The 21,437-nt window shown below is 35.6% G+C and overlaps 3 protein-coding genes across 3 annotated transcripts; 1 reads left to right on the top strand and 2 right to left on the bottom strand.

Moving 5' to 3' along the window:
* The first annotated feature begins 7,532 nt into the window (after window positions 1-7,532).
* LOC124637031 (protein ALP1-like) lies at window positions 7,533-10,945 on the top strand. Its single transcript, XM_047173348.1, has 2 exons — window positions 7,533-7,931; window positions 8,802-10,945. Exons 1-2 carry the CDS (start codon window positions 7,639-7,641, stop codon window positions 9,685-9,687), a joined length of 1,179 nt encoding a protein of 392 aa, XP_047029304.1. The 5' UTR covers window positions 7,533-7,638; the 3' UTR covers window positions 9,688-10,945.
* Window positions 7,955-11,354, bottom strand: LOC124637032. The gene is made up of 2 exons (XM_047173349.1): window positions 10,947-11,354; window positions 7,955-8,771 (listed from the first exon to the last, which is right to left on the bottom strand). Exons 1-2 carry the CDS (start codon window positions 11,137-11,139, stop codon window positions 7,978-7,980), a joined length of 987 nt encoding a protein of 328 aa, XP_047029305.1. The 5' UTR covers window positions 11,140-11,354; the 3' UTR covers window positions 7,955-7,977.
* A 4,495-nt stretch (window positions 11,355-15,849) lies between these two features.
* On the bottom strand, window positions 15,850-17,836 carry LOC124636988. The gene is made up of 3 exons (XM_047173288.1): window positions 17,697-17,836; window positions 17,370-17,567; window positions 15,850-17,000 (listed from the first exon to the last, which is right to left on the bottom strand). The coding sequence occupies exons 2-3, from the start codon at window positions 17,428-17,430 to the stop codon at window positions 16,279-16,281; spliced, it is 783 nt and encodes a 260-aa protein (XP_047029244.1). The 5' UTR covers window positions 17,431-17,567; window positions 17,697-17,836; the 3' UTR covers window positions 15,850-16,278.
* Window positions 17,837-21,437: the final 3,601 nt, after the last annotated feature.

A 21,437-nucleotide genomic window follows, 5' to 3' on the forward strand; every position in this document is an offset into this window, starting at 1 on the left:
TTGCTCGACCGAATCTCATAACCTGGCCTGACTTAAAAAAATATTGCATTGATTGATGGCCCATTTATCGACGAAGGCTGTGGGCTTTTTACCAATATGCAAAGTAATTTCCAGGGGTCACCAGGCAAATCGCCGGCGGAAGCTAGTTTTCAATGATAAAAACAGTCACATGCAAACACAAAGAATAACCAAGCAGTTTTGTCACTTAAATATAAAGAGCCCGTAAACCCAGTTGCACAAAGGATGCACAGTGCATCGTGCATTTCTTACGCGAGCACAAATTTACGACGTCCATAGGGAGTGGAGTGGCGTTTTATGTGCGCTGAAAATTCCTACACAGTTTTTTTTTTACTTTTTCCCACAAAACTGACGAGATATTGGAAATAGAAAGAAAAGAAAGAAAATACATTTAATTACGTAATTGAGGACGCATACATAAGTACCTACATAAACAATCAATATAATAAATAAAACAAAAAAGGGCTAAAATAGAAAGAAAACAAACATGAGGGGGTAGTATGCGTCACAACCACGCAATACGGCCCTCGCTCAGCATGATGCTGCGACCCCGTGCGAGACAAAGTCCCAGCGCTGATTTTCAGCGACAGCCGAAATCGTAAATTTTATGCTGCACATGGAAAAAATACTGTAATTCATCCACTAAGATTAGGTGGGTTATTTTCTACTACTGACTACTACTTTATTTATACAGACGGGATCTGTAGAATAATGTACCTAAGTACAACTTTGTGTATACCTATTGTAAAAATTAAATTACTTATCTTATCTTCCATATTTTACCATACGCCTGTCTATTCTCAAAGTACTTAATAGTATTTTTCGATTTCCTGATACGTAGTTCAACGATAATCTTATACACAAAGGAAAGGAGGTACACATCATTATTTAACTTAACCTTACATCGTATCATACAAAAAACAATTGCTTACGCTATATTAATGGCATTTAAGCATTGTTTATGAGTACGTTTAATCACTTGATAGCAATATGATACCAATAGAGATTAGATTTTCACTGGTGCGCATATAAATAAAATCCCGTTATCGAATCTAGACCCCATATGAAATTATCTTAAGACTTTAATCTTATTAAGTGATTCATGATTTGCACTTAATGAGGGACAAAGGTTAACAATGTATTGTTGTTGTTTTTGTTATCATGGATAAGCGTTCTAAATTAATCCTTTTTTAATTTTTGTAGGCGATTAATCCCTACTAGTCCCTACTAATATTATAAATTGCGAAAGTAACACTGTCTGTCTGTCCGTCTATCTGTCTGTTACGCTTTCACGTCTAAACCACTGAACATTTTAATATGGTACAGAGATAGAGTTGACCCTGAGAAAGAACTTAGAATAATTTTTATCCCGGACTTTTGAAGAATTCCCTTGGAAACGCGATATAACCGAACTCTGCGCGGGCGAAGACAACCGAATATTTTTATTTAATGTCATTCACGGTCGACTAGTCTACCTTTCTAACTCATTTGATGTCTGACCACACACTAACTAAAATCAAGTAAACTTTATGTCATTTTGGTCAGTGACCATCATACCATGAACTAACGAATTGGCACAGATTAAAACAAATGAACGTCGAAGTAAACCCGTACTGTCCTAGTCTGGTGACCTACATTCTGTGAGATATGGAGTTATTGAAAGGTTACGGTGATTTGAATGCTTTTCAGACAAGTATGTGTTGAATGTATGCGTGGAGAAATAGAAAAATCATACATTTTACAAGTGCAATCTTTCATGTTGTTTAAAAAAAGTCGGATAAAAATTAAAAATACCTACACATTCCCGATTTTTGCATTTTTATGCAAGTGAATTGAATACCTAAATATCGTTTCAATTGTCACACCGAACTTGACATGGTTCAGATTTTCCACTGAATGACAAAAAACTTGTGCCTACAGCAAACCCCTGAATTGGATGAAACTTCAAAAAAAAAGCCGATACTTACAAAAAAAAACTTTCAAAAGGATATTTCACAAAACAAAGTCCTGCAGTTCGGAAAAGCGGCAGAGAAATTTTTGTTCGGTTGTGTTCAAGTCAGATTTTTGCGGCGTACCTACATTCGCAATCCACGTGGGTCGTGAGCCAGCCCGGAACGCAATTGTTCTTCAAATTAGCGAGTTGTTCACTAACGAGCGTTTTTCTACGCTCCCTTTTGCCGGTCGAGTGTCGTGCTCTTTGCAGAGTAATTCCTTTTTGTGTAATTGCCATTACTTTCTGTTGCGGATCCGAGAAGTTGCTTAAATACTAGGGTATTATGTCTAGTACCTAGTATTTATGGGTATATCATTAAGGGTTTCATACTTAATGGGTCGGCAATTTTCAATGTGTAGATACTTTTACAATAATAGCATATTTTTTAAATCTATACAATTAGGTGGCACATTACGCTATCATAATCACACATAGGTACATCAACACCTATTATCATCAATTGATAATATTCTTTGTTGAGGTCAGTGAGCCCAAGTCGTAGTTGCGCATATAAGTACGATTAAATAATCGAAAGATCATTGTTGCTCACAATTATCAAATAATTCTAAAACTCAGCTCAAAAATTTCAAAAACTATGTAGCATACACCACCAGAGCAGTACTATCAATCACAGAAGAGAGTGTAGATCTAAACGCGGTATAACGAGCTGGGAAAACTTAAGGTCCTCAAGGGAAATCAGGTTGATCGCAGATAACACCAGACATCAGGTAGAAGCTCGTAAATATTGCTCTTACAAATGTACCTATAACGTTGTGCGGCTATAAATTGTATGGAATGGAGACTGTTCGCGTTATCTTTGCGTGTCCTTTTATTTAAGAAATGAACAACGTCTTGCTGTGCTTGCTTTGTTCGCGGTTTGAGTTATGCGTTAATTGTGGAGGTCTAAGTTTTGATTGTGATCAAACTATGTTGGTATGTATTGATGATAGATTATTTCTGTGATAAAACAAATCGTGGCTCCAAAGTGACTAATAGAGAGTTATTTTCAATACTTCGTACAAAATTCTGACGCTATTAACGTAGAGGAAACTGTAATAAATTAGTGAAGTAAAACACCCAAAAGTCGGTTATGGTAGGTGTCTTTATTAAAAGAATATGAAAACCGATATTACGAAACACATAATCATCTTATTTCTACAAAAAGCATTGCTGCATAATTAATGTCAGGACTGCTATTTTATCGTTCTTAATTCAAATAAATTATTCATGTAAAACGGACTCCTTTTGAAGTCGGTAAGTCGATTGGCTTCGAATGGAAAGCTTTTTTGGCTAAACACATTTGTCAGACGGAATACTCCATCAGGTTTCACCTCTAGGTTTCGACGAAGCGACAAGGTACGTAATTCCTAACTGAACAGGACTAATGCGTATAGAACGGGCGAAAACGCCTTTTTTGCTCTTGCAAGGGAAATGCTTAGGATTTGGGTCCGAGTTTTTTGGGTTTAAGTACTGAAAAGGGCAAAGTGGGGTCTAGAATTTGGTTTGGTTGCTGGCAGCATTTACATAAGTTCTACAGCCTGTTTAATGTGATGATGACAGGAATATTCATGTATGTTGAGGTGTTATTTTATAAGGGTCATGTTTCGAGGAATTCTATCTAGAATATATAGGTATTAAAACAGAGTTTAGACGAAGACTATTTTTAGTCATCTAAATGACGGCGCCTAAAGAAGGCATTATGTACCTAAGCCATTTTTTGTCATGCCATTGTTCTGCAGAACGAAAAATGGCGCCGAAATTAATACATCGTTTAGGTGGCTAAAAATAGCGTTCATATAAACTCACCTGAAATAGTTGACCGATTTCCAATCTATTACGAACATATAGAAATAGCTACCTATTAAGTATGTCATAGTTTCTCCATCGCCAGCTGTCCCACATTCCCTTATCACAAATACATATTAAACCGCCGATGATATACGGCATATTACGTCCTTCGTTATGACGTCACTGTACTTAAGTCGTCCGTCCGAAGTGTCACTGGTTCACCACATTACAAGATGTAGGTACAGAAGTATCAAGCTAATATTATGTAGAAACGTGACTGTTTTGATATGTGGATGAAGGGATATGTGGTTTATTCCTCTTTCTCGCAAAAACAACTGCAAGTTTACTGCAATATAGCTTTTGCATCAATGCAACACTACTAGGCAGACTATTCTTAACAGGATGCAGGGCAGTAGTTCTCTTGGGACGCGGATGAAATCACGAGTAAGTAATAAATGGATTAACATTAACACAGAAGTTTTTAATAGTTTGCAGTATAGCACAAATAATAAAGAGAATTTGATTACATAATCATTATTAATACAATTACACCTATGCTGAACCTATGGCTTTAACGTAGTTAATTTAGCTCTAGATATTTCACAGTAGTCTTGGCAGCTCATCCCATCTGTCTGGGCGCCATCTTATCATTGATTACTTGAGCACTTGACAACTGTCAGTGCATTGCAGTTCCCTCGACTATAACATTTTATTTATAGGCAAAGAGCCCAGAGTGTCTTTTAACAGTTTATGTGTATTTAAAAGGTTAAAGTTATTTAAATTTATTTTGTGTTAATATAAATACATAGCATACATAATTTATATTATGAAGGTATGTTAGTGGTAATGCTGTGAATATTTAGCGACAGACGCCAGTTTTATTGATTGATGTTTAAATTCTATTACAATTAATTAATTTTCACGTAATTTTGATAATTTTAGTTCGTTGAATAGCTGTTATAATATTTAATAGAATTACAAATTAATCTGTGACCAAAACGTTTATTAATTATCATATAATTCTCTGTAGTCTATATCAATGTGTTATTGATTAAGTTTCCTATTGTTTTTATTAGTGATTCTGTCAGTAAATATATATAAAAAAACTCATTTGATAGTAATCCTTTTTTTACACATTCCCTGTGCATTTATCATACTAGTCTACTTATAACCACCGCTGCTCACATCTTACGAAAATAAGAAGACTACAGCTGGTAGAATTACCCTCATTTTTATCAACTGTCTGGTGTGACGTCACAGCCCTTTTTCATAGACGTTCGACGCAGGCAGCTGATTTGTGCCCGACTTGGCACCGGTACCCAGCTATCTAAGATTTATACTACTAGTTTGGTATTAATGTATGAAACCAGATTGTGAATGTCTTAAGAACCTGTGTTCTGTATTTAATGCTTAATAAATGATTGGCCAAGATAAGGTCAAGGGTTACAAATTAACATCAAGCATATCAGCACTTCATACAGCAGATATTATTAGCACATATTCATCACAGCATATAACTTAAATGAGAAAAGAAGAGGAATGTCTAAAATGATATGAATTTTCTCTACCTATCTATGTGTAATAATCAGTTAAGAATTATCAATGATATACTGCTGGAGTCACGATTTGATTTCAAGTTCAACTTATTTGCAGTGAATATCCATAATGAAACTACCTCATATAAAAACTGAAAGAAGTTTCACACTCTCCACCGTATTACGGACGGATATTATAACGGCGAATGAGACTACTGGCGTTCTGTTAGTAGTATTTGTAGCAGGTGTATACGACATCCCACGTGACTGCCTCTAATTGTCTTGTTGTACAAACAAATTGATGTTACGCGTAAGTTTGTCGCGCGCTCGTTAAACAAGTCTGTGACGACCCTTACATTTTGCGACAAATTACAAAGAGTTCTAAGTGGGCGAAGTTTTTAAAGGTTGTTTTAAAATTCTTAACAAAGATAATTTTAGATTTTAGGTTGAGAATGAAAAGTTTTCGTGATGTTGTCGAACTTAAAATGTTATAAAAGTAGGTATATTATTGATTTGAGTTGGTTTTTTTATGAAAGTAAAACAAATCAACTGTAGTTCCAGAAGAACACATTTTAGTTAAGAAGAAAACTAATTAAATTCCTTTGTTTGCATATCTCTTTCATAGCTTCGTCAAAAGACTTTCACAGTTGTTATTCCAACCCTATAAACATTGATGCTGATAAATGTAGGCACTAAATTATTACCCCATATCTTAAACTAGCTTCTGCCAGCGGTTTCACCCGCATCCCGTGGGAACTACTTCCCGTACCGGGATAAAAAGTAGCCTATAGCCTTCCTCGATAAATGGGCTATCTAACACTGAAAGAAATGTTCAAATCGGACCAGTAGTTCCTGAGATTAGCGCGTTCAAACAAACTCTTCAGCTTTATATAGTTCGGCCATTCAGAGAATGCGTTCCTGACACGTCGCGATTGAACTGACGACGTAACTTTGCAATGGCGTTGCAGTTACGATAAAAATATTTTTGCTGGTTGTTTACCGTTTTAACAATTGAGGAGCATTAAAACAACATTATTATATCAATAATCAATGAATGTAGTTACGTCGTCAGTTCAATCGCGACGTGTCAGGAACGCATTCTCTGAATGGCCGAACTTATAATATTAGTATAGATAATGTCATTCATACACGATATTCAATTAACAAAAGCATTTTTACAAGTCAATTTTAATACAAATAGCTTTACCCCAATCCACTTAAGTTCCCTACCTACATATATTTTAAGTCCAGCTTATACCACAGTTGCATAAAGCCCATTTTACATGTAATAAAATTTATTATACCTTCCGAATGCATTTCAATTTCCCTATAAATCGTGTTCGACGAAAAATAACGTCGACAGGTAGAATCGCCTTGTAAGTTATTGGTTAGATAAAATGCATTCCGGTACAGTTTTGTCTTAGCTCTGTAAGATTACGTAAAGGATTCGGTAGGGGAGAATCAATATGAAAATTTGATGGGATTGGCCAGGAATAATGTGGTTGCATTTGTTTTTTTTTTTTACAGAAAGAATGTTTAAAATCTATATGATTTATTGTTTTACTTTTATTAGTTTATTATATCCTGAAATAAATAGATTATAGCTGGTGATATCTCAGAACGTATCAATATTCCCGAACGCAAACTTATGAGCGTATGGTCACGTGGCCTGGCCGGTCACTGATTGGCTGTGCGATTCTAGTTTTAGTCTATGATTTGAAAGTGATGACGGACTTTGGATCTTTGTGGTTTTGTGTAATATTTTAGTTTAATTTAAATTTATGCAGAGTAACAGCGCCTTATTATTCACAATAACCGTAATATTTTATTCAACTATGTTTTTCAATAACCATCCAATTGAACATTTGTTTACTTTTTACTTTCAATCCGAGTAGGTACATGACAAATACAGAAATAGGTAATATTTTGCATGAGTAATCTATTGCTGGACACAATTTGTAAAGGACACCTGGCCAATTGCAATATCATCTATGTAAAGATTAGCATTATCATCATTATCAGTTTGATAGTTAAAATAATTATTGAATAACCAAAGTAGCCGCCAAAACTAGATATGAAAAGCATTATAGTAGCTGGGTAACTACTACAATGCTTTTAGGGCACACACTAATCAAAGACATTCCAAATACATAACATTAATCAAACACTACACGAACTCCGCCTAATGGCCCGCCGCTGACTGCAACTTTTTGTCACCGTGACTTATTGTTACTGTCACCTGCTGTCACCCACGATGCGCTCACTGAAACTGTTCTTGGGTGACAAATCGCGTTCATTTCTGCTATGGACTTCAACGAGGTTGCCGTGATTTGCGCTCTTGAAATACATAGAAGAAAAATGAAACGGAAAAAACGCTACTGGGTGCACCCTTTATACACGGAAAGATTATTCAAAGGAAAATTCTACACTATATATTCTGAATTGCGTCAATACCCACCAAAGTTTTTTAATTATTTTCGTATGTCTATAAACTCTTTCGATGAGTTGCTGGCTTTGGTAGGTCCTGTGATTACACATCAAGATACAAGATTTCGGAAAGCTATTCCAGCAGAAGAAAGGTTAACGGTAACTTTGAGGTAAGTAACAAAAACTACATCAATTATTTATTTAAACAAAAAATCTTTATTCGGAGGCATACAAATTTGCAATATCACAATCATCTAAAGAGTAATTTGACACATATGATTGCACAGTTTCGTTCGACCGCGGAGGAGAAATATCATAAAAAGATTGAGTAGATGTAGAGGGTGCAGAGGGATTAAAACATTGTTGTGAAAGTACGCTAGGTGGTGGTGGTGGTGGTTGAGATTGTGGTTGGGTTGTAGATATTATTGGCTGAAGAAGTATACGAGGTGGTGCTGGTTGGGCTGGGGATATAAGCTGTTGCGAAATTATTCGAGGTTGTTGTGGTTGAGGAAGAATATATGTTGCAGCTGTAGAATTGTAATTAGTAAAGCTATTAGAAGATTGGGTATAATATTTCAGGGTGTTTAAAATCGCAATCTGTGCATCAATTTTCTGGCCTGGTGGAATAGACTTTAATAATGGAACCAAAGATAATGCGAAATAATTATCTGGGTCTGGTAGTGTCTGGATGTTTTGGTGGTTTGTTTTGTCTCTTAATATTTCTAATAAAGATTCTTCGTAACTTTTATTCTTCTTCTTTTCTCGTGTTGGTTGTGTTATTCCTGGTGTAGAAGAATCGTTCTCACTAATTGTTTCTTCGTCAAGCGATGGCACATTACTTGAGGTTTCTCTCCCTGCCTCCATAGAAGGTACCAAAAACAGTAGCTTATCAAAGTACACGTATCGTTTTCGTTTAGGTGCAGCTTGCCCTGATTTTACGTCTTTTTGGCAACGAAGCTCCCTCGAAAAACAAGCTCTTAAATTTTTCCAACGACGTTGTATCACTTTAACTGTAAAAAATATTATTCTTATATTTACAGGTATTTAGCAAGTGGTGCAAGTTTCAATGCATTATCTTTTGAATACCTAATTGGAGCCACAACACTTCGTAATATTGTAAATTCAACGTGCCAATCTATATGGGAAGCATTGCAACCTCTGTACATGGCAGAAAAAAATGAAGAAGACTGGTATAAAATTGCTGATCAGTTTTACGAGCGTACTAACTTTCCTAATATTATCGGCGCCGTCGATGGTAAACATGTTAGAATAACGAATCCAAAGTACGGTGGATCTGATTATTTTAATTATAAAAAATATTTCTCTATGGTTTTGATGGCATGGGTAGACGCAGATTATAAATTCATCTACATTGACGTCGGATCACAAGGAAGCGCAAGCGACTCGACGATTTTAAAAAAATCGAATACTGGCAGAAGGCTTCAAGGGAATTTATTAAATATTCCGATTGGACGAAGTCTGCCTAATGATGAAAATGGAAAAATAATGCCTTTTTGCATTGTAGGTGATGAAGCCTTTGGTTTGTCGAAAAATATCTTACGACCGTTTTCCAAGAGAGGACTTACAGTTGCTAAAAGAATCTTTAACTATAGACATACACGAGCACGTCGAATGGTGGAATGCACTTTTGGAATACTGTGTAATAAATGGAGAATTCTACACAGACCTATCGATGTTAACGTAGAATTTTGTGATAAGATTGTAATGGCTTGCTGTATATTACATAACTATGTACGCGTTAAAGATGGAATTCAATTCACAGATACCGCGTACGAATGTACGCTAAGCAATACGTCAACAAATCAGTGGCATCGAAACATGTCCTGTGTCAATATAAGAAATTATTTTACTTCTTATTTTATTTCACCACAAGGATCCGTACCGTGGCAATATGAAAAAATATAACTAAATATGTAACTTATGATAACAATAGTCACAAGTGCACACGCATAATTCATTTAAAGGAGATGTTTCAAATCCGACCCACTACATGTACAGTAAGGGTTGGACCACATCTGGCAGCACGGAATCGCCTTTTGGGCCAACCCTTATCCAGAAAAATCTATGGAATTCGGGAAAAATAGAGATCATTTGCTTAAATGCATACTTTTCTTGTTATAATTTATTATTTATTAATAAGTTTTATTGACTTTCAATATGGCGTCTCGCCATTTTATATACTCTGTTACCAAAAAATGACAACAATCCATGGATTTGACAATTAAGAAAAATAAACACGTCAAATGTCATTAATCAACCACCATGACGGTAGCTTAGGCCCATACTATAGTACGGGCATTTCGTCCGCCGTCCGGAGATACTATTTAATATAAAAGTTGTTTGCTGCATACTAAACTGCGCGGTTTACCGCTGCGGTTTACAGGCGGGAGAAATATAAGGTGCTTTAAAAATATCTGCCACGGCTTCAACGGGAGATAGTATTGTGTATGTAGACAACAATAGTGAAGACCGGAATAGTTAAATTTAGACTGCGAGATGATCTCTTGCGAATAAATAATCTCAAACTTGTACGCAATTTCTACTGGTAAAAAAAAATATGAGACATATTATGCTCAATAAGTAATAATCTTTACTAATGATGTATGCACGCAATACTGTCTCCCATTGCAGCCATGGCAGATATTTTTATATCACCTTATACAATCGCCGCATGCAGCGTCAAACCGCCACTTGAAACTAAAAGGACGGTTTTCCGCTTTTGAGTCATTTTGCAAGGTTTACTGGAGGGTCCATGATGAAATGAACTATATACAGCTAAGTACAATCTGTATAGTTTGATGGTGTGTAGCAGCATTGTCGAGCGGACATTGGCGGTAGAACCGCCAGTATATGGTATTAACCTTACAGCTATGATGGTTTTTTGATGTGTATTGCAATCTCATGTGTATATTTTTGTGTTTTAGAGCCAAATAAAGCCAAATTAAATTAATTGGATCATTGAAAATTGTTTGAAATATTTTTTTTGGGCCGGGCTCCATACATTTTGAAACGTCTCCTTTCAGTCTTATGTCAATGTGGGTAAATAATAATTCCGCAACGCTCTACTGATACCTATACCTAACCTATGCAAGAACTATAATTGCCTATCGCCCTAATTTAATGTAATAATTATAAATAAGTATAATAAACGCTAATAAAATTACCTGCGTTTTCTTTTTGTTCCTGTGATAAACTTCTTGTTGGAAATAAGTGTAATACAATTTCATCCCATAATCTTCGTTTTAAAATTTGATCAGAATATTGTTTTAAATTTTTTGTATATAATGCAGGCCTCTTCTCTATCTCCTCTATTAATAATTCATTGTCAATTTCTTCCTCTTGCAAAGAAGACGACATCTTTAAAAATACGTCTGCTCCGAACGCGCGGCGCAGGCTGAGTGACAAAAAGTCACCAGTGAGCGGACTCCCATAGTAATGTACAGGGCGAGTGACAGTCACGTCACTCCGGTGCTGCCTGTCGCTGCAACTTTTTGTCACGTCACCATAATGAGCGCACTCAGTATAGTTTTCATTGCACTTGACTAAGTGACAAAAAGTCACGTTGACAAAAAGTTGCAGTCAGCGGCGGGCCTTACGCAACTAAAAGCCATTACATTACAGATTTAATTTTCCAAAGACTACCCACAGCCTCAAAGAATTAATAGAAAAACGTTTCACGCACCCACAATGCGAAACTTGTTTCAAAAGGATCACGTATACGCGTTCTATACAAGTTTTAGAGTACCCGTATACTGTAGACTAAACAGTCGGCCGATAGTTGACCATAAATGGTAAGCAAAAGTACCTATATATTTTTTAAACCGTGATGCCAATCAAAGTTTTTAGTCAGTCTGTTACTGTCTAAACACTAGTAGCCTGACTATAAAAACTTTTAAACGTCTGTTGAACACTTGTCTAAAAAAATCTAATTATGACTTTGAAAAAACGTCAGTTTTGCAGACACACTTTTTTTAAAGCAAGTATTCAACAAATGTTTTTTTTTTTTTGTAAGGGGTTGAAAATACGTACAGCCAGAATTGTGTTGCTGGGGAGTTTGTTCAAAAACATCTTCTTCCCAGCAAAAACGCATAGGAAGTGTTAAAGAGCGGGCGTTTTGAAGGCTGTCTTTAGTTAATTTGAAGTTCAAAAAGTGCTGATTTTTAGCCTAATTTGAATGAGTTTTTATCTTTCTTTTCTAAACAAACTATGAGATGAGGCCAACTAAAAGTTTGCGGTATGCTCATACTCTTACGTATACGCGCTCTATAGAAGTTTTACGTTATCAACGCTTTGGTTGCCCACATTCTTCGGGCGAAAAACTTTATTTTCGATAAAGACTCACTAACGAGTTCTGAGTTGGCCCAATGTTAGTGTTAAGTTAGACGGTTTATTTATCCAAAGGCTTTTCTGATGCTACAGACGTTGGATTAACGGTTCCTAATGACTTTGATGCCTCCAATTGGATTAGTTTTGGGTACGCCCGCATATTTTTAGGCGTTGCGTGGTACGTGGGTCCTGGGCTTAACAGCTTTGTTGGATGTACTAGGGTATTATAGTATTGAAGGAGCGAGTAATTTCGTGTTTTAAATTTGTTTTTGCGTATTTTACGAATATTCCCTAAACAACACAGTTTCTAAAACATGAAACCAATGACAAACTGATTCTCATTTGGTTTAGCACAAATTTCCTTAAGAACATCTTCCCAAAATTATATCTACCTATCCAATTATATGTAACTAATACAAAACAACACCAAAACCATACGAATTAACCTATTTATCAACATATTTCAATAACCAACACAAATAAAAACCCCACAAAATACAAAATTAACTCGCACTTCTGCGCCTTTAAAAAATGCAAAAGTACACGTTGTAATAAAAAGTATGCAGCCGTTATCTCATGACGTCTAATCTGCATGATGTAACCCCGTAATGCTCGGGGGTATAACCCCAACATAATATAAATACACATCTCGTTATATCATTTACTTTTTCGCGTAGTTTTATTTTTTTGCTGAATTAAGTTCGTAATTTTTGCTTGTACATACGTCGCGTTTTAATGTTTAAATAATACTTTCTTATCTGCCTCTACATGGTTTTCGCCTAAAATATTCGTCTTTATTCTATACAAATTGTTGATACTATTTCTAAAACCATTATGTTTCTTGCCCGTTCTGTTCCATAGGATAGCTACTTTTGGAATGGGCAACTACTTAACTGATTTTTACATATATTTTTGACTTTTAAAATTGCTTGTAAAGGCCTTGGCTTGAGTGAAGTAAATGATTTGACTTTCGAACACTACGAAGGTACAGAATTTAAAAAACCTTATTATTTCGAAGAATTTATACACCTGATACCAATAACCATAAAACAGAAACCAAAATTCAAGATATATTTTTTAAATAAATAATAATAAAAAAAACATTCGCAGTACATAATTCAATTTAAAATCAACTTGTAGCGTCAAAATTTTATGTTCACCAATAAAATAGAACGTGTTATTACATTTACAGAATAATGGCAGCAGGTGTTAGCTCTGGTTATTTACTGTCTGTCTGTCTGTCTAGACCGATACTCTGTGAATAGGGTTGAAATCTACCATGGAGAATGAAATGACTAGCGGAGGTGCCATAGTGCAAAATCGCTTAAGAAAGTAGTGCGCCTAATTGCGGGCGAGGGGGGGACGAGGAACGCTACTGTGTTCGCCCTTATACGCCTTCTTTGGATCCGACCATTTTCTGCAATACCAAAAATAGTGGACAGATCTCTCAAAGAACATGAACCTTGTTAGATCACTCGTAGTTCGTTTTGATCATGCCTACCGCACAAATTTGACCTACAAGAAGGCGCCTGACCTACCTGCATTAAGGCATCTCCGCTGATCTTTCTTAACTACGTGAAATCAACCTATTCGTCCGCACTATCTATAAGATTGTGCCCACGCCCGCCTGCACTTACATATGCATACCTACTTATCTATGTATCTTTGTAAGTAGATACGTAGACTTTTATATATGTTGGCGATTTGTCTACATTTCCCGCTTGAAGATTGGCGGTCTTTGTTTTCTTTTCTTAGTCTAGTACAGCCTTAAAGATACTAAGCCCAGATGTATTAGGTACTGATAGATTTTCAAAAACTTCCTTCCTTTTATCGTATAATTGTGAGTGACTGATCGAATTTGTATGAATGTCCTTTTACCAAGTACAACGCCCATGCAGTCAAAGATCAAAATCTAGAAAATAAAACTAATTTTACATTCATCATTTTTTGGGTATTTTCATCAAATGACCCACTGTGAATGCAGCGTGATAAGTTTCAAACTGTCTGCCTGTATGTCTCTCACTCATGATTTTTTGGAGCCCTTAGTACGCAGGAGCCGTAGGATTTGTTGCGAACGAGAATTCCTCAGCCTCAAACTTAACCTACCTCAATAACCCTCAGGCATGCACAACATAATTGGCATCATTATGATCGCATTCTTGCCACCAAGTGCACACAGACAGCGGTCGTAAGTCAGATATGCAGGTGGCATTAGTTATATCTCGTTGATTGCCAGACGCACTAATAATTAATTAAACCACAGACTAGAGCAGCCGGTATCTGCGGTGTCACACTATAACAATCGCTTCATATTATGACAGATGTGCTGTGTGTATGTGTGTGTTGTAGTGTATGTAGGGTTCTATGTGTGTGTGTTGTTGGCGCGGAATGTCGCGGTGCGTTTATTCAATAAGATGCTTCGTGTAAAGAGGATTTGGTAAATTACTGTGTCGTTTACTCAGTACAATGATACAATGTTGAATAAAATATTAAAGAGTATTCGTCGCAAAACCTTACGCTAGTTACTAATTTCTTAAAGGTTGTCAAAATACTGAACACCAACTTACTAGACAGATGAAAGAAAAAATGTTTCAAACAGACGAAAATTACCAAATATCACTATGCATGTACGAGGTAATTAGCAATTCCAAATCCTCAAACACAAAGTCTTGATTACATACGAGCATTAAACATTATTGCAATCCGTACTCATTATAATTGCTACACATGTCGATACATCAAAAGCCATCGAATATAATGGGGTCTATAGTACTGGCGAGTTAATGGACACCTCCATACATTGCAGCATTGAAAGGTAGACTGAATCCAATAGTGCGCTTCATCAATTTGCCAAATTAATAATAATTGACCTAGCTTTCGCTGCGGGTTCTCTCATATTAATTGTAACTGAAATTCGACCAATTCTGATCATGGTCAGAATTTAGTTCCTTTGTAATTGGAATGTGCAGGTATGTATGCTAGGATTACGCCTACGTTTACTTCATATACTGAAAGCTATGTTGCTACATACACAGTTGACCCTGGGACTTTTCAAGTGAAATTCTGCAATTATTTTAGCGAAAGTTTGTAAAGTCAATAAAGAATAAAGTTTGTCTGCCTCTATGTGTTTTTGTTTCCTAAAAAACTACCGATAGAATTTTAATGACACATGGCAGTAGTACCTTGAGCTACTTTTTATGGGTAGAGTTTCCCTCGGGTCACTGGTGAAAACGCTAAAGCTAGTTAAAAAATATTTTATACGGTTCATGTATCTGAACATATTTATGTACAAACTGATCAATATCTATTTCAGCTGTATGTTTAATTTTCAAACCGAAAACATGGAGTTTGTACAAAAAAGAGCTTGGTCAAACAAAATTCGCGTCGGTACGGTACTTCGGACTTCGGACGGTTCAATTCCGACAAAACAAATAGAAAATAGATTTTTGTTGTACAAACACATAGCTGCCCTACCCAATCCTCAAATAAAATGAAAGGTTCACCTATGGCTAGTATCTTCAATTCTAGATTAGGTACACAAATATTAACCACAGAGGAGTTATCAAAATATTTCTTCCTCTTCGGTTGTTTAAAATGTTTGGTGAACCTTTACTGGCAGTTTCGTAACTTTTGGGGTCTTTAAGATAATTGTAAAAGTAAAATGCTTATTTTATGTTTATAAATAATATGACCTTTATTAAATGAAAATGGAATAATAATACATAATTCTGTTATGTAGGCTTTCTATTCTGAAATTATGTTCTTAAATATTTTCAATAATATTACGTGCAAATTACTACTTCATTTTATGTGTCTTCGTTTTGTTCCATTATCCAAAAAAAAAAACAAACCCTGATAAAATGAAAAAATATTATAGTGACTAGATTTTAATAACAATACTTATTGAGCTAAGAAAATATGACATCATCATCATCATCATCAGCCTATCGCAGTCCACTGCTGGACATAGGCCTCTCCAAGTGCACGCCACTGAGATCGATTTTCGAGTGATGACTTGCGCAAGACGGCTGGCAGGAGCTGGATGCGAGAAGCTGAAAATCGAAATATGACATAAGTGACACAAAATATTCATTGATTGTCTTATACATTTAATTACAAAAATTATAAACAAAAATATCAGTAACAAAACCTTAATCTAAGGCAATAAAATTAATAAAATTCCTCTATAGAGGGCATGAAATTCTCTGGCACTTGTGAATTGTCCACTTGTCTTTTTCTAAAGGCCGGTGCCATGAAATGTGGGCTTTCTGTAGTACTTGCTGCAGCCTTATTTCTTTCCTTGTCTCTCTTGTTTTTCTTATTTACCTTCCTCTTTGCAACCATCAAAAATGTTTCGGCGTCTGGCGCATCGCAAGGGAAAGATTTCTTAACGATGTAGACTTGGCAAGACACTTGAGTGTCGTTTTGTTGATCTGGGCTTACTTGTGTATTCGTTTCTTTTATTTTTAGGGCATACACTTCTCCGTCCACGTTGAATTTAGTTACTGACACTGCCTTCGTCTTTTTGGTTTTACTCCTTTTTATTTTAGTGCTATATTTTTCTGTTGTAGACTGTGTTTCTCTTTTCTTTCGGTCAGCCTGCAATATTCGTTTTTTTAATACTTCTTCGTGTAGTTCGTCGTATTGTGGTCGGGTTTTCACGATGTGATAGTGTGATGTGTACGCTTTGATGGCTCGTTCCATGCAGTCGATACATTTTCTACAGTTGACGTCCATGAACACTATTTGCAGGTCGGTCACCATGTTCACTAGCGGTGGTCCGTTGATGTTTAGTAGTATCTTCTTTTGCATCGGCTTTTGATGAATCATCATTGAGTTGTTGAATTTTATATCCAAATCTGTATTTCGAACTCTTGTGTCAGGGATCATACCTTTAATAAACATTATAATTAGACAAATTATCGCACTGAAGTATCCCAATTATAAAGATAAGTTACTATCACTATCCAGACTTCATTAATAATTCCATTACAAAAAAATACGTATATTATATCGCTGTGAGTAGGTAATAAGTTTCATTACTTTAGATGAAGACAAATCTATGTAATCTAACTCATTTTACACCTCAATTAAAACACACGACTCAATTACTATCAAAATAAAAACATCGCCGCAGCATCGATTTTTTCAATCATATAATTATTTAAATGAGCGACAAAAAATCGAATGATATTGCAAGAAAGTTAAATTACAATTTACAAATACGATAAGCAATTTGCATAAATCGCATGGCAGCTCACCTAACGCTTGCGGCAAGTGTGCGACTAGCGCGCAGAACAACAGGGAACTCATTAGTTCCATTTGTGCTCTCGTTGTGAAGGTGTCTTCGCTCCTGCAGACAATCTTCTTACTAAAGTGCACTAACAAGCTTCGTTACTGCGCCGAGTTTTACAAAACGCGCAGTGTTGTTCACAGGCGCGCGCTCCTCGGTCTTCCAGCTAAAATGTTTTCAAGTGTACATGGTTCGTAATAATTAAACGTAACTAAAGTTAAAAGTAAATTCTATTTCTGTTTAATTTTACTCTTCAGTATCATTTGTTTAGATTTTGAGTATTTTTTTTGCTTACCGAAAATACATTTACGTTAACGTCTAGTGGAATTTTTTTCACACACTTCACTCAACTCAAATAAGCCGTCCGAATAAACAAGGCGCGAAAGATTTATTTTTCAACTGCACTACGTGTGGGATTCCGGGAAACTGATATAATAGTGCGGTTCTGAAGTGAAAAATCTAACTTATATCCATCTGTTTGGGCGACACGTATCTGTTACGCATTACGTGGTCCATTGTTTACTCTCTGTTTACACACGGCCGAACTAGCGACATTCGACAATTGAATGTTTGCTCTGTAGGCTTGATCTAAGCCATTGTGATCGCGTCGATATGTTTATGTTGCTCCAATAACCGGACACTCACATCCGTGCGGTTGATTACATTCAATCCTATGTTGCTAAGTCAAATTCATTGTTGACCTGCTCTCAGTGTTGCAAACCTTTCAACCAAAACTGTTATTATTTTGGGAGATTTTTCACAACAGTTGTTGCTTTTCAAACATCAAAATGTTTAGTAGATCATATTGGGACTTAACATTATGTTGACGTAAAAATCCAGTAATTTAGAAACTCGAGTTCAAAACCACTGCACTAAGGATCAAGGCAGATGGGCGCTTCCTTCTCGGCTGTCAAATCGACACTGGTGTGTAGTTTCAGAGCACGGAGTTTTCTCGAAAGTATTACGGGCTGCAATTTGCTGTCGCTGCGTTACAGTGGGTTTGCAGCTTTTGTTTCTAAGAGTTGCGACTTCAGAATTGTTGTAGTGTACGTAATTATTATTTCTAGCCGATGTACAATAATTATTGTGCTCGACGTACATTTTTTTTCTGTTTAGTTTTATGTATTTTTTCACGTATTTAAAGTAAGAAAATTGTAGGCATCTTAATTTCTTTGTTGTGTAGCCAACTATGTTTATACAAAATTATGACAATCTTTTTTTGATTGAAAAATTGAGCACTAAAAATCTGAAATCACAAAAAATGAACCACAAACATTTTGAGGCATTTATGCCAAACGTTCATGTTCAGTTAGATTCAAATAAAATTACCATAAAATATTATGGTAAAGTGTAGCCGAGCATAAAACTGGGGGCAAACAACTTTTTTGTAACTTATCTCGTTATTCACAAAGATGTGACTTTTATGACGCAAACGGACTTTCAGGTTATTTGTATGCTACAAATATCCCAGATTTGTTCGTATGTTCCGTGAGAATGTTAAGATAAGGCGTTTTACTGTTCTGATTCTATCGTGCGATTTGTTTATGTTATTTCGGCATCGAGGTTTACGGTATCGTAAATAGGTGCCTCTGATTGTTTTCAAGAGACTACACGAAAGGTTCAGAACTGATGATGACGATAAAAAAGAAAGTACTTTGAAATGTTTTGGTTTCGCCATTTTGTACTCTATTTGTTTCGTTTTTTTGGGTCTTTGATTTTTTTGCTGTTACTTTGATCTTAGATACCATGTTAATATGTTAGAACGTAGTTGGTCAAAGATACCAAAAAACACCACTTAAATGACGTAAAATTTTACTCTCGGCACTGACCTACCTAACATTAAGACAAAACCCACAATAAAATGATATCACCCAATTCATGAATGGGTTTATTCAAACAATGACCTTATTGAAGACATTGAAAACGTGACCGGCCAATTGTTCTTCAAACTCTGGTCATGAATGCAAACCATCATTGTATTTAGTAGTAACACATTATGAAGAATTGAAGAATGACGCCTTTCTTCATTCATATCTAGAAAATTCAGATTTATTTATTTATTCACACACATTCATTCATTATACGAAAGTTTGAATCGGTCGCAAGATTAAAAGAAAATGACCTAATATTCGGACTTATTTGAGCCGAAATAGAAATTAGACACATTTTAATGTATGTATTTTTAGAAGTTTACTTAACTACTGTTATACTAAGTTTTATCTAATCTATACATATAATAAATCTGTAGAAAAGTAATCTTTAATAAAATCCTCCCGCGGCCGTTTTCCAAATTATTTGTACGCCATAAAAAAGAATAATTTATATAAGAAATGTTTAAAGGAGCGTTTTATTTGATATCGTTTCACTTTGAAGAAGTAACTCCTACATGAAGATTTCTAAGGCGCTTAATATTGTAAGATTTTTTTATGTATACTTATTTTAACAAGAAAATGTTATATTACGAAAGTAAATGGCTTTTTTGTTTCATAAATATTGTTTACATTATTGTGTGGGATGTGAATGTATAATCTTAGCTGAGGAAGCCTTATTTTGATACCTCCTACGTTCCATCCGACATAGGTACCTACTAACGCAGAGTTAGCAACAAATAACTTTAAAATTCTGAAATTAGCCATTTGATTTCTTTCGCATTTGTTTATACAGAAATCATCGATAAGCTTTGCATTTTCGAAGCTGGTTACTCCCCAATCTACAATAGTAAAAACCATTACTGTGCATAAGTGGAAAGTCTCATAAGTTCAGTCCAAGAATTTCTCACAAGAATTTTAGAATGTAGCAGGATTAGGTACAAGGGAGGGTAGCAGGTTAGGCTCAGAAATTATACGGAAATGTGTTACTCGGAGTACACATAAAAATTAAAAAAAAAAACAGCTCCAAATACTACAATTCCTGTGAGTTTATTCTTGAAAGTAGCACAACAATTACCAAGAACAAAGAAAGAAAAACGAACCGCAGTCACTGTACCAATTGACATTAAGTTATTGCATTTGCCTTTATTCTAGAGTTTTTCTCTGTAATAAAAGAGCTGAGAAAGTTATTCCAGCTGTCATCTCTTTTATATAAACTGTGTAACAATTCGCTGAAGTCATTATCTGCCTAGCCTTTCCCAATACATAGTGTATGTCGGGGTCGGCTTCCAGTCTAAACGGAGGAAACAGAGTAACAGTATTTTAAACAGCTTATTTTCAGCCAGGCTCACTCCTCAACCCAGTTTTTCGGGCAACTTGGTACCCTTGGTTGACAAATTGACAACTGACTGTCTAACATTCTGGCTTCTGACCAGCCGGTACCAGTTATGACTGTCAAAGATTTTCAAATGACAGTCGGGACCCATCAATTTAACGTGCCTTCCGAACACGGAGAAACTCGTCATGACAAAGGTCACCAATCCATGCATCAACCACCCGAACCGTTGCTTAACCTTATGATCAATCAAACCGCGTGGCTACTACTTAGCCACGAGATCCTTACAATTCACTGAAGTATTAAATTAAAAATATTTCCCTGACCGCTCAGCGTTGTTCCCAAAGGCTTAAACTCATTCCGCTTATAGCTTCGTACTCTACTAGGTTTATCTATGAATTCCTGAATTGAAATCCATTACACAAAGTAAAATTTGATCGGTTTAGCTTAGTGTACAATCTGAATATTTCATGTACAGGCTTTTTATTATATCAAAAGATTTAATCGAATTAATAGACCCGCTCTTGTACAGTTCGCTTTATTAATTAATCTGTACTATGATGTTTATAGTGATATTTTTGTGACTTTTATTACTTTTGTATTATGTAAAAATACATTACATGCGACTTTGTCAAACCTGACATATAAATACAATCAAAAAGACTGTACATTGAAATACATGTTACGTTTCGTAGAGCTCACTGAATATTATTTACTCAAATATTTAATGAGAAGGATATATCTAAAGCCTTTGATATTCACAGGTAGATGCACTGTTCCTTTTGTTTCCATGAAACGAGTGAAACACAAAGCTAACCTCAAAATACGCAGA

Source organism: Helicoverpa zea, chromosome 15 (assembly GCF_022581195.2).
Source record: "Helicoverpa zea isolate HzStark_Cry1AcR chromosome 15, ilHelZeax1.1, whole genome shotgun sequence".
NCBI classification, from domain to species: domain Eukaryota; kingdom Metazoa; phylum Arthropoda; class Insecta; order Lepidoptera; family Noctuidae; genus Helicoverpa; species Helicoverpa zea.

Bases quoted from the DNA above. Each gene is read 5' to 3' on its own strand.
- LOC124637031 (XM_047173348.1), top strand. From the start codon at position 7,639: ATGGACTTCAACGAGGTTGCCGTGATTTGCGCTCTTGAAATACATAGA. The intron at 7,932-8,801 runs GTAAGTAACAAA...TTATATTTACAG, and splicing joins AGGTTAACGGTAACTTTGAG to GTATTTAGCAAGTGGTGCAA.
- LOC124637032 (XM_047173349.1), bottom strand. From the start codon at position 11,139: ATGTCGTCTTCTTTGCAAGAGGAAGAAATTGACAATGAATTATTAATA. The intron at 8,772-10,946 runs GTAATTTTATTA...TATTTTTTACAG, and splicing joins GGAACAAAAAGAAAACGCAG to TTAAAGTGATACAACGTCGT.
- LOC124636988 (XM_047173288.1), bottom strand. From the start codon at position 17,430: ATGGAACTAATGAGTTCCCTGTTGTTCTGCGCGCTAGTCGCACACTTG. The intron at 17,001-17,369 runs GTGAGCTGCCAT...TGTTTATTAAAG, and splicing joins ACACTTGCCGCAAGCGTTAG to GTATGATCCCTGACACAAGA.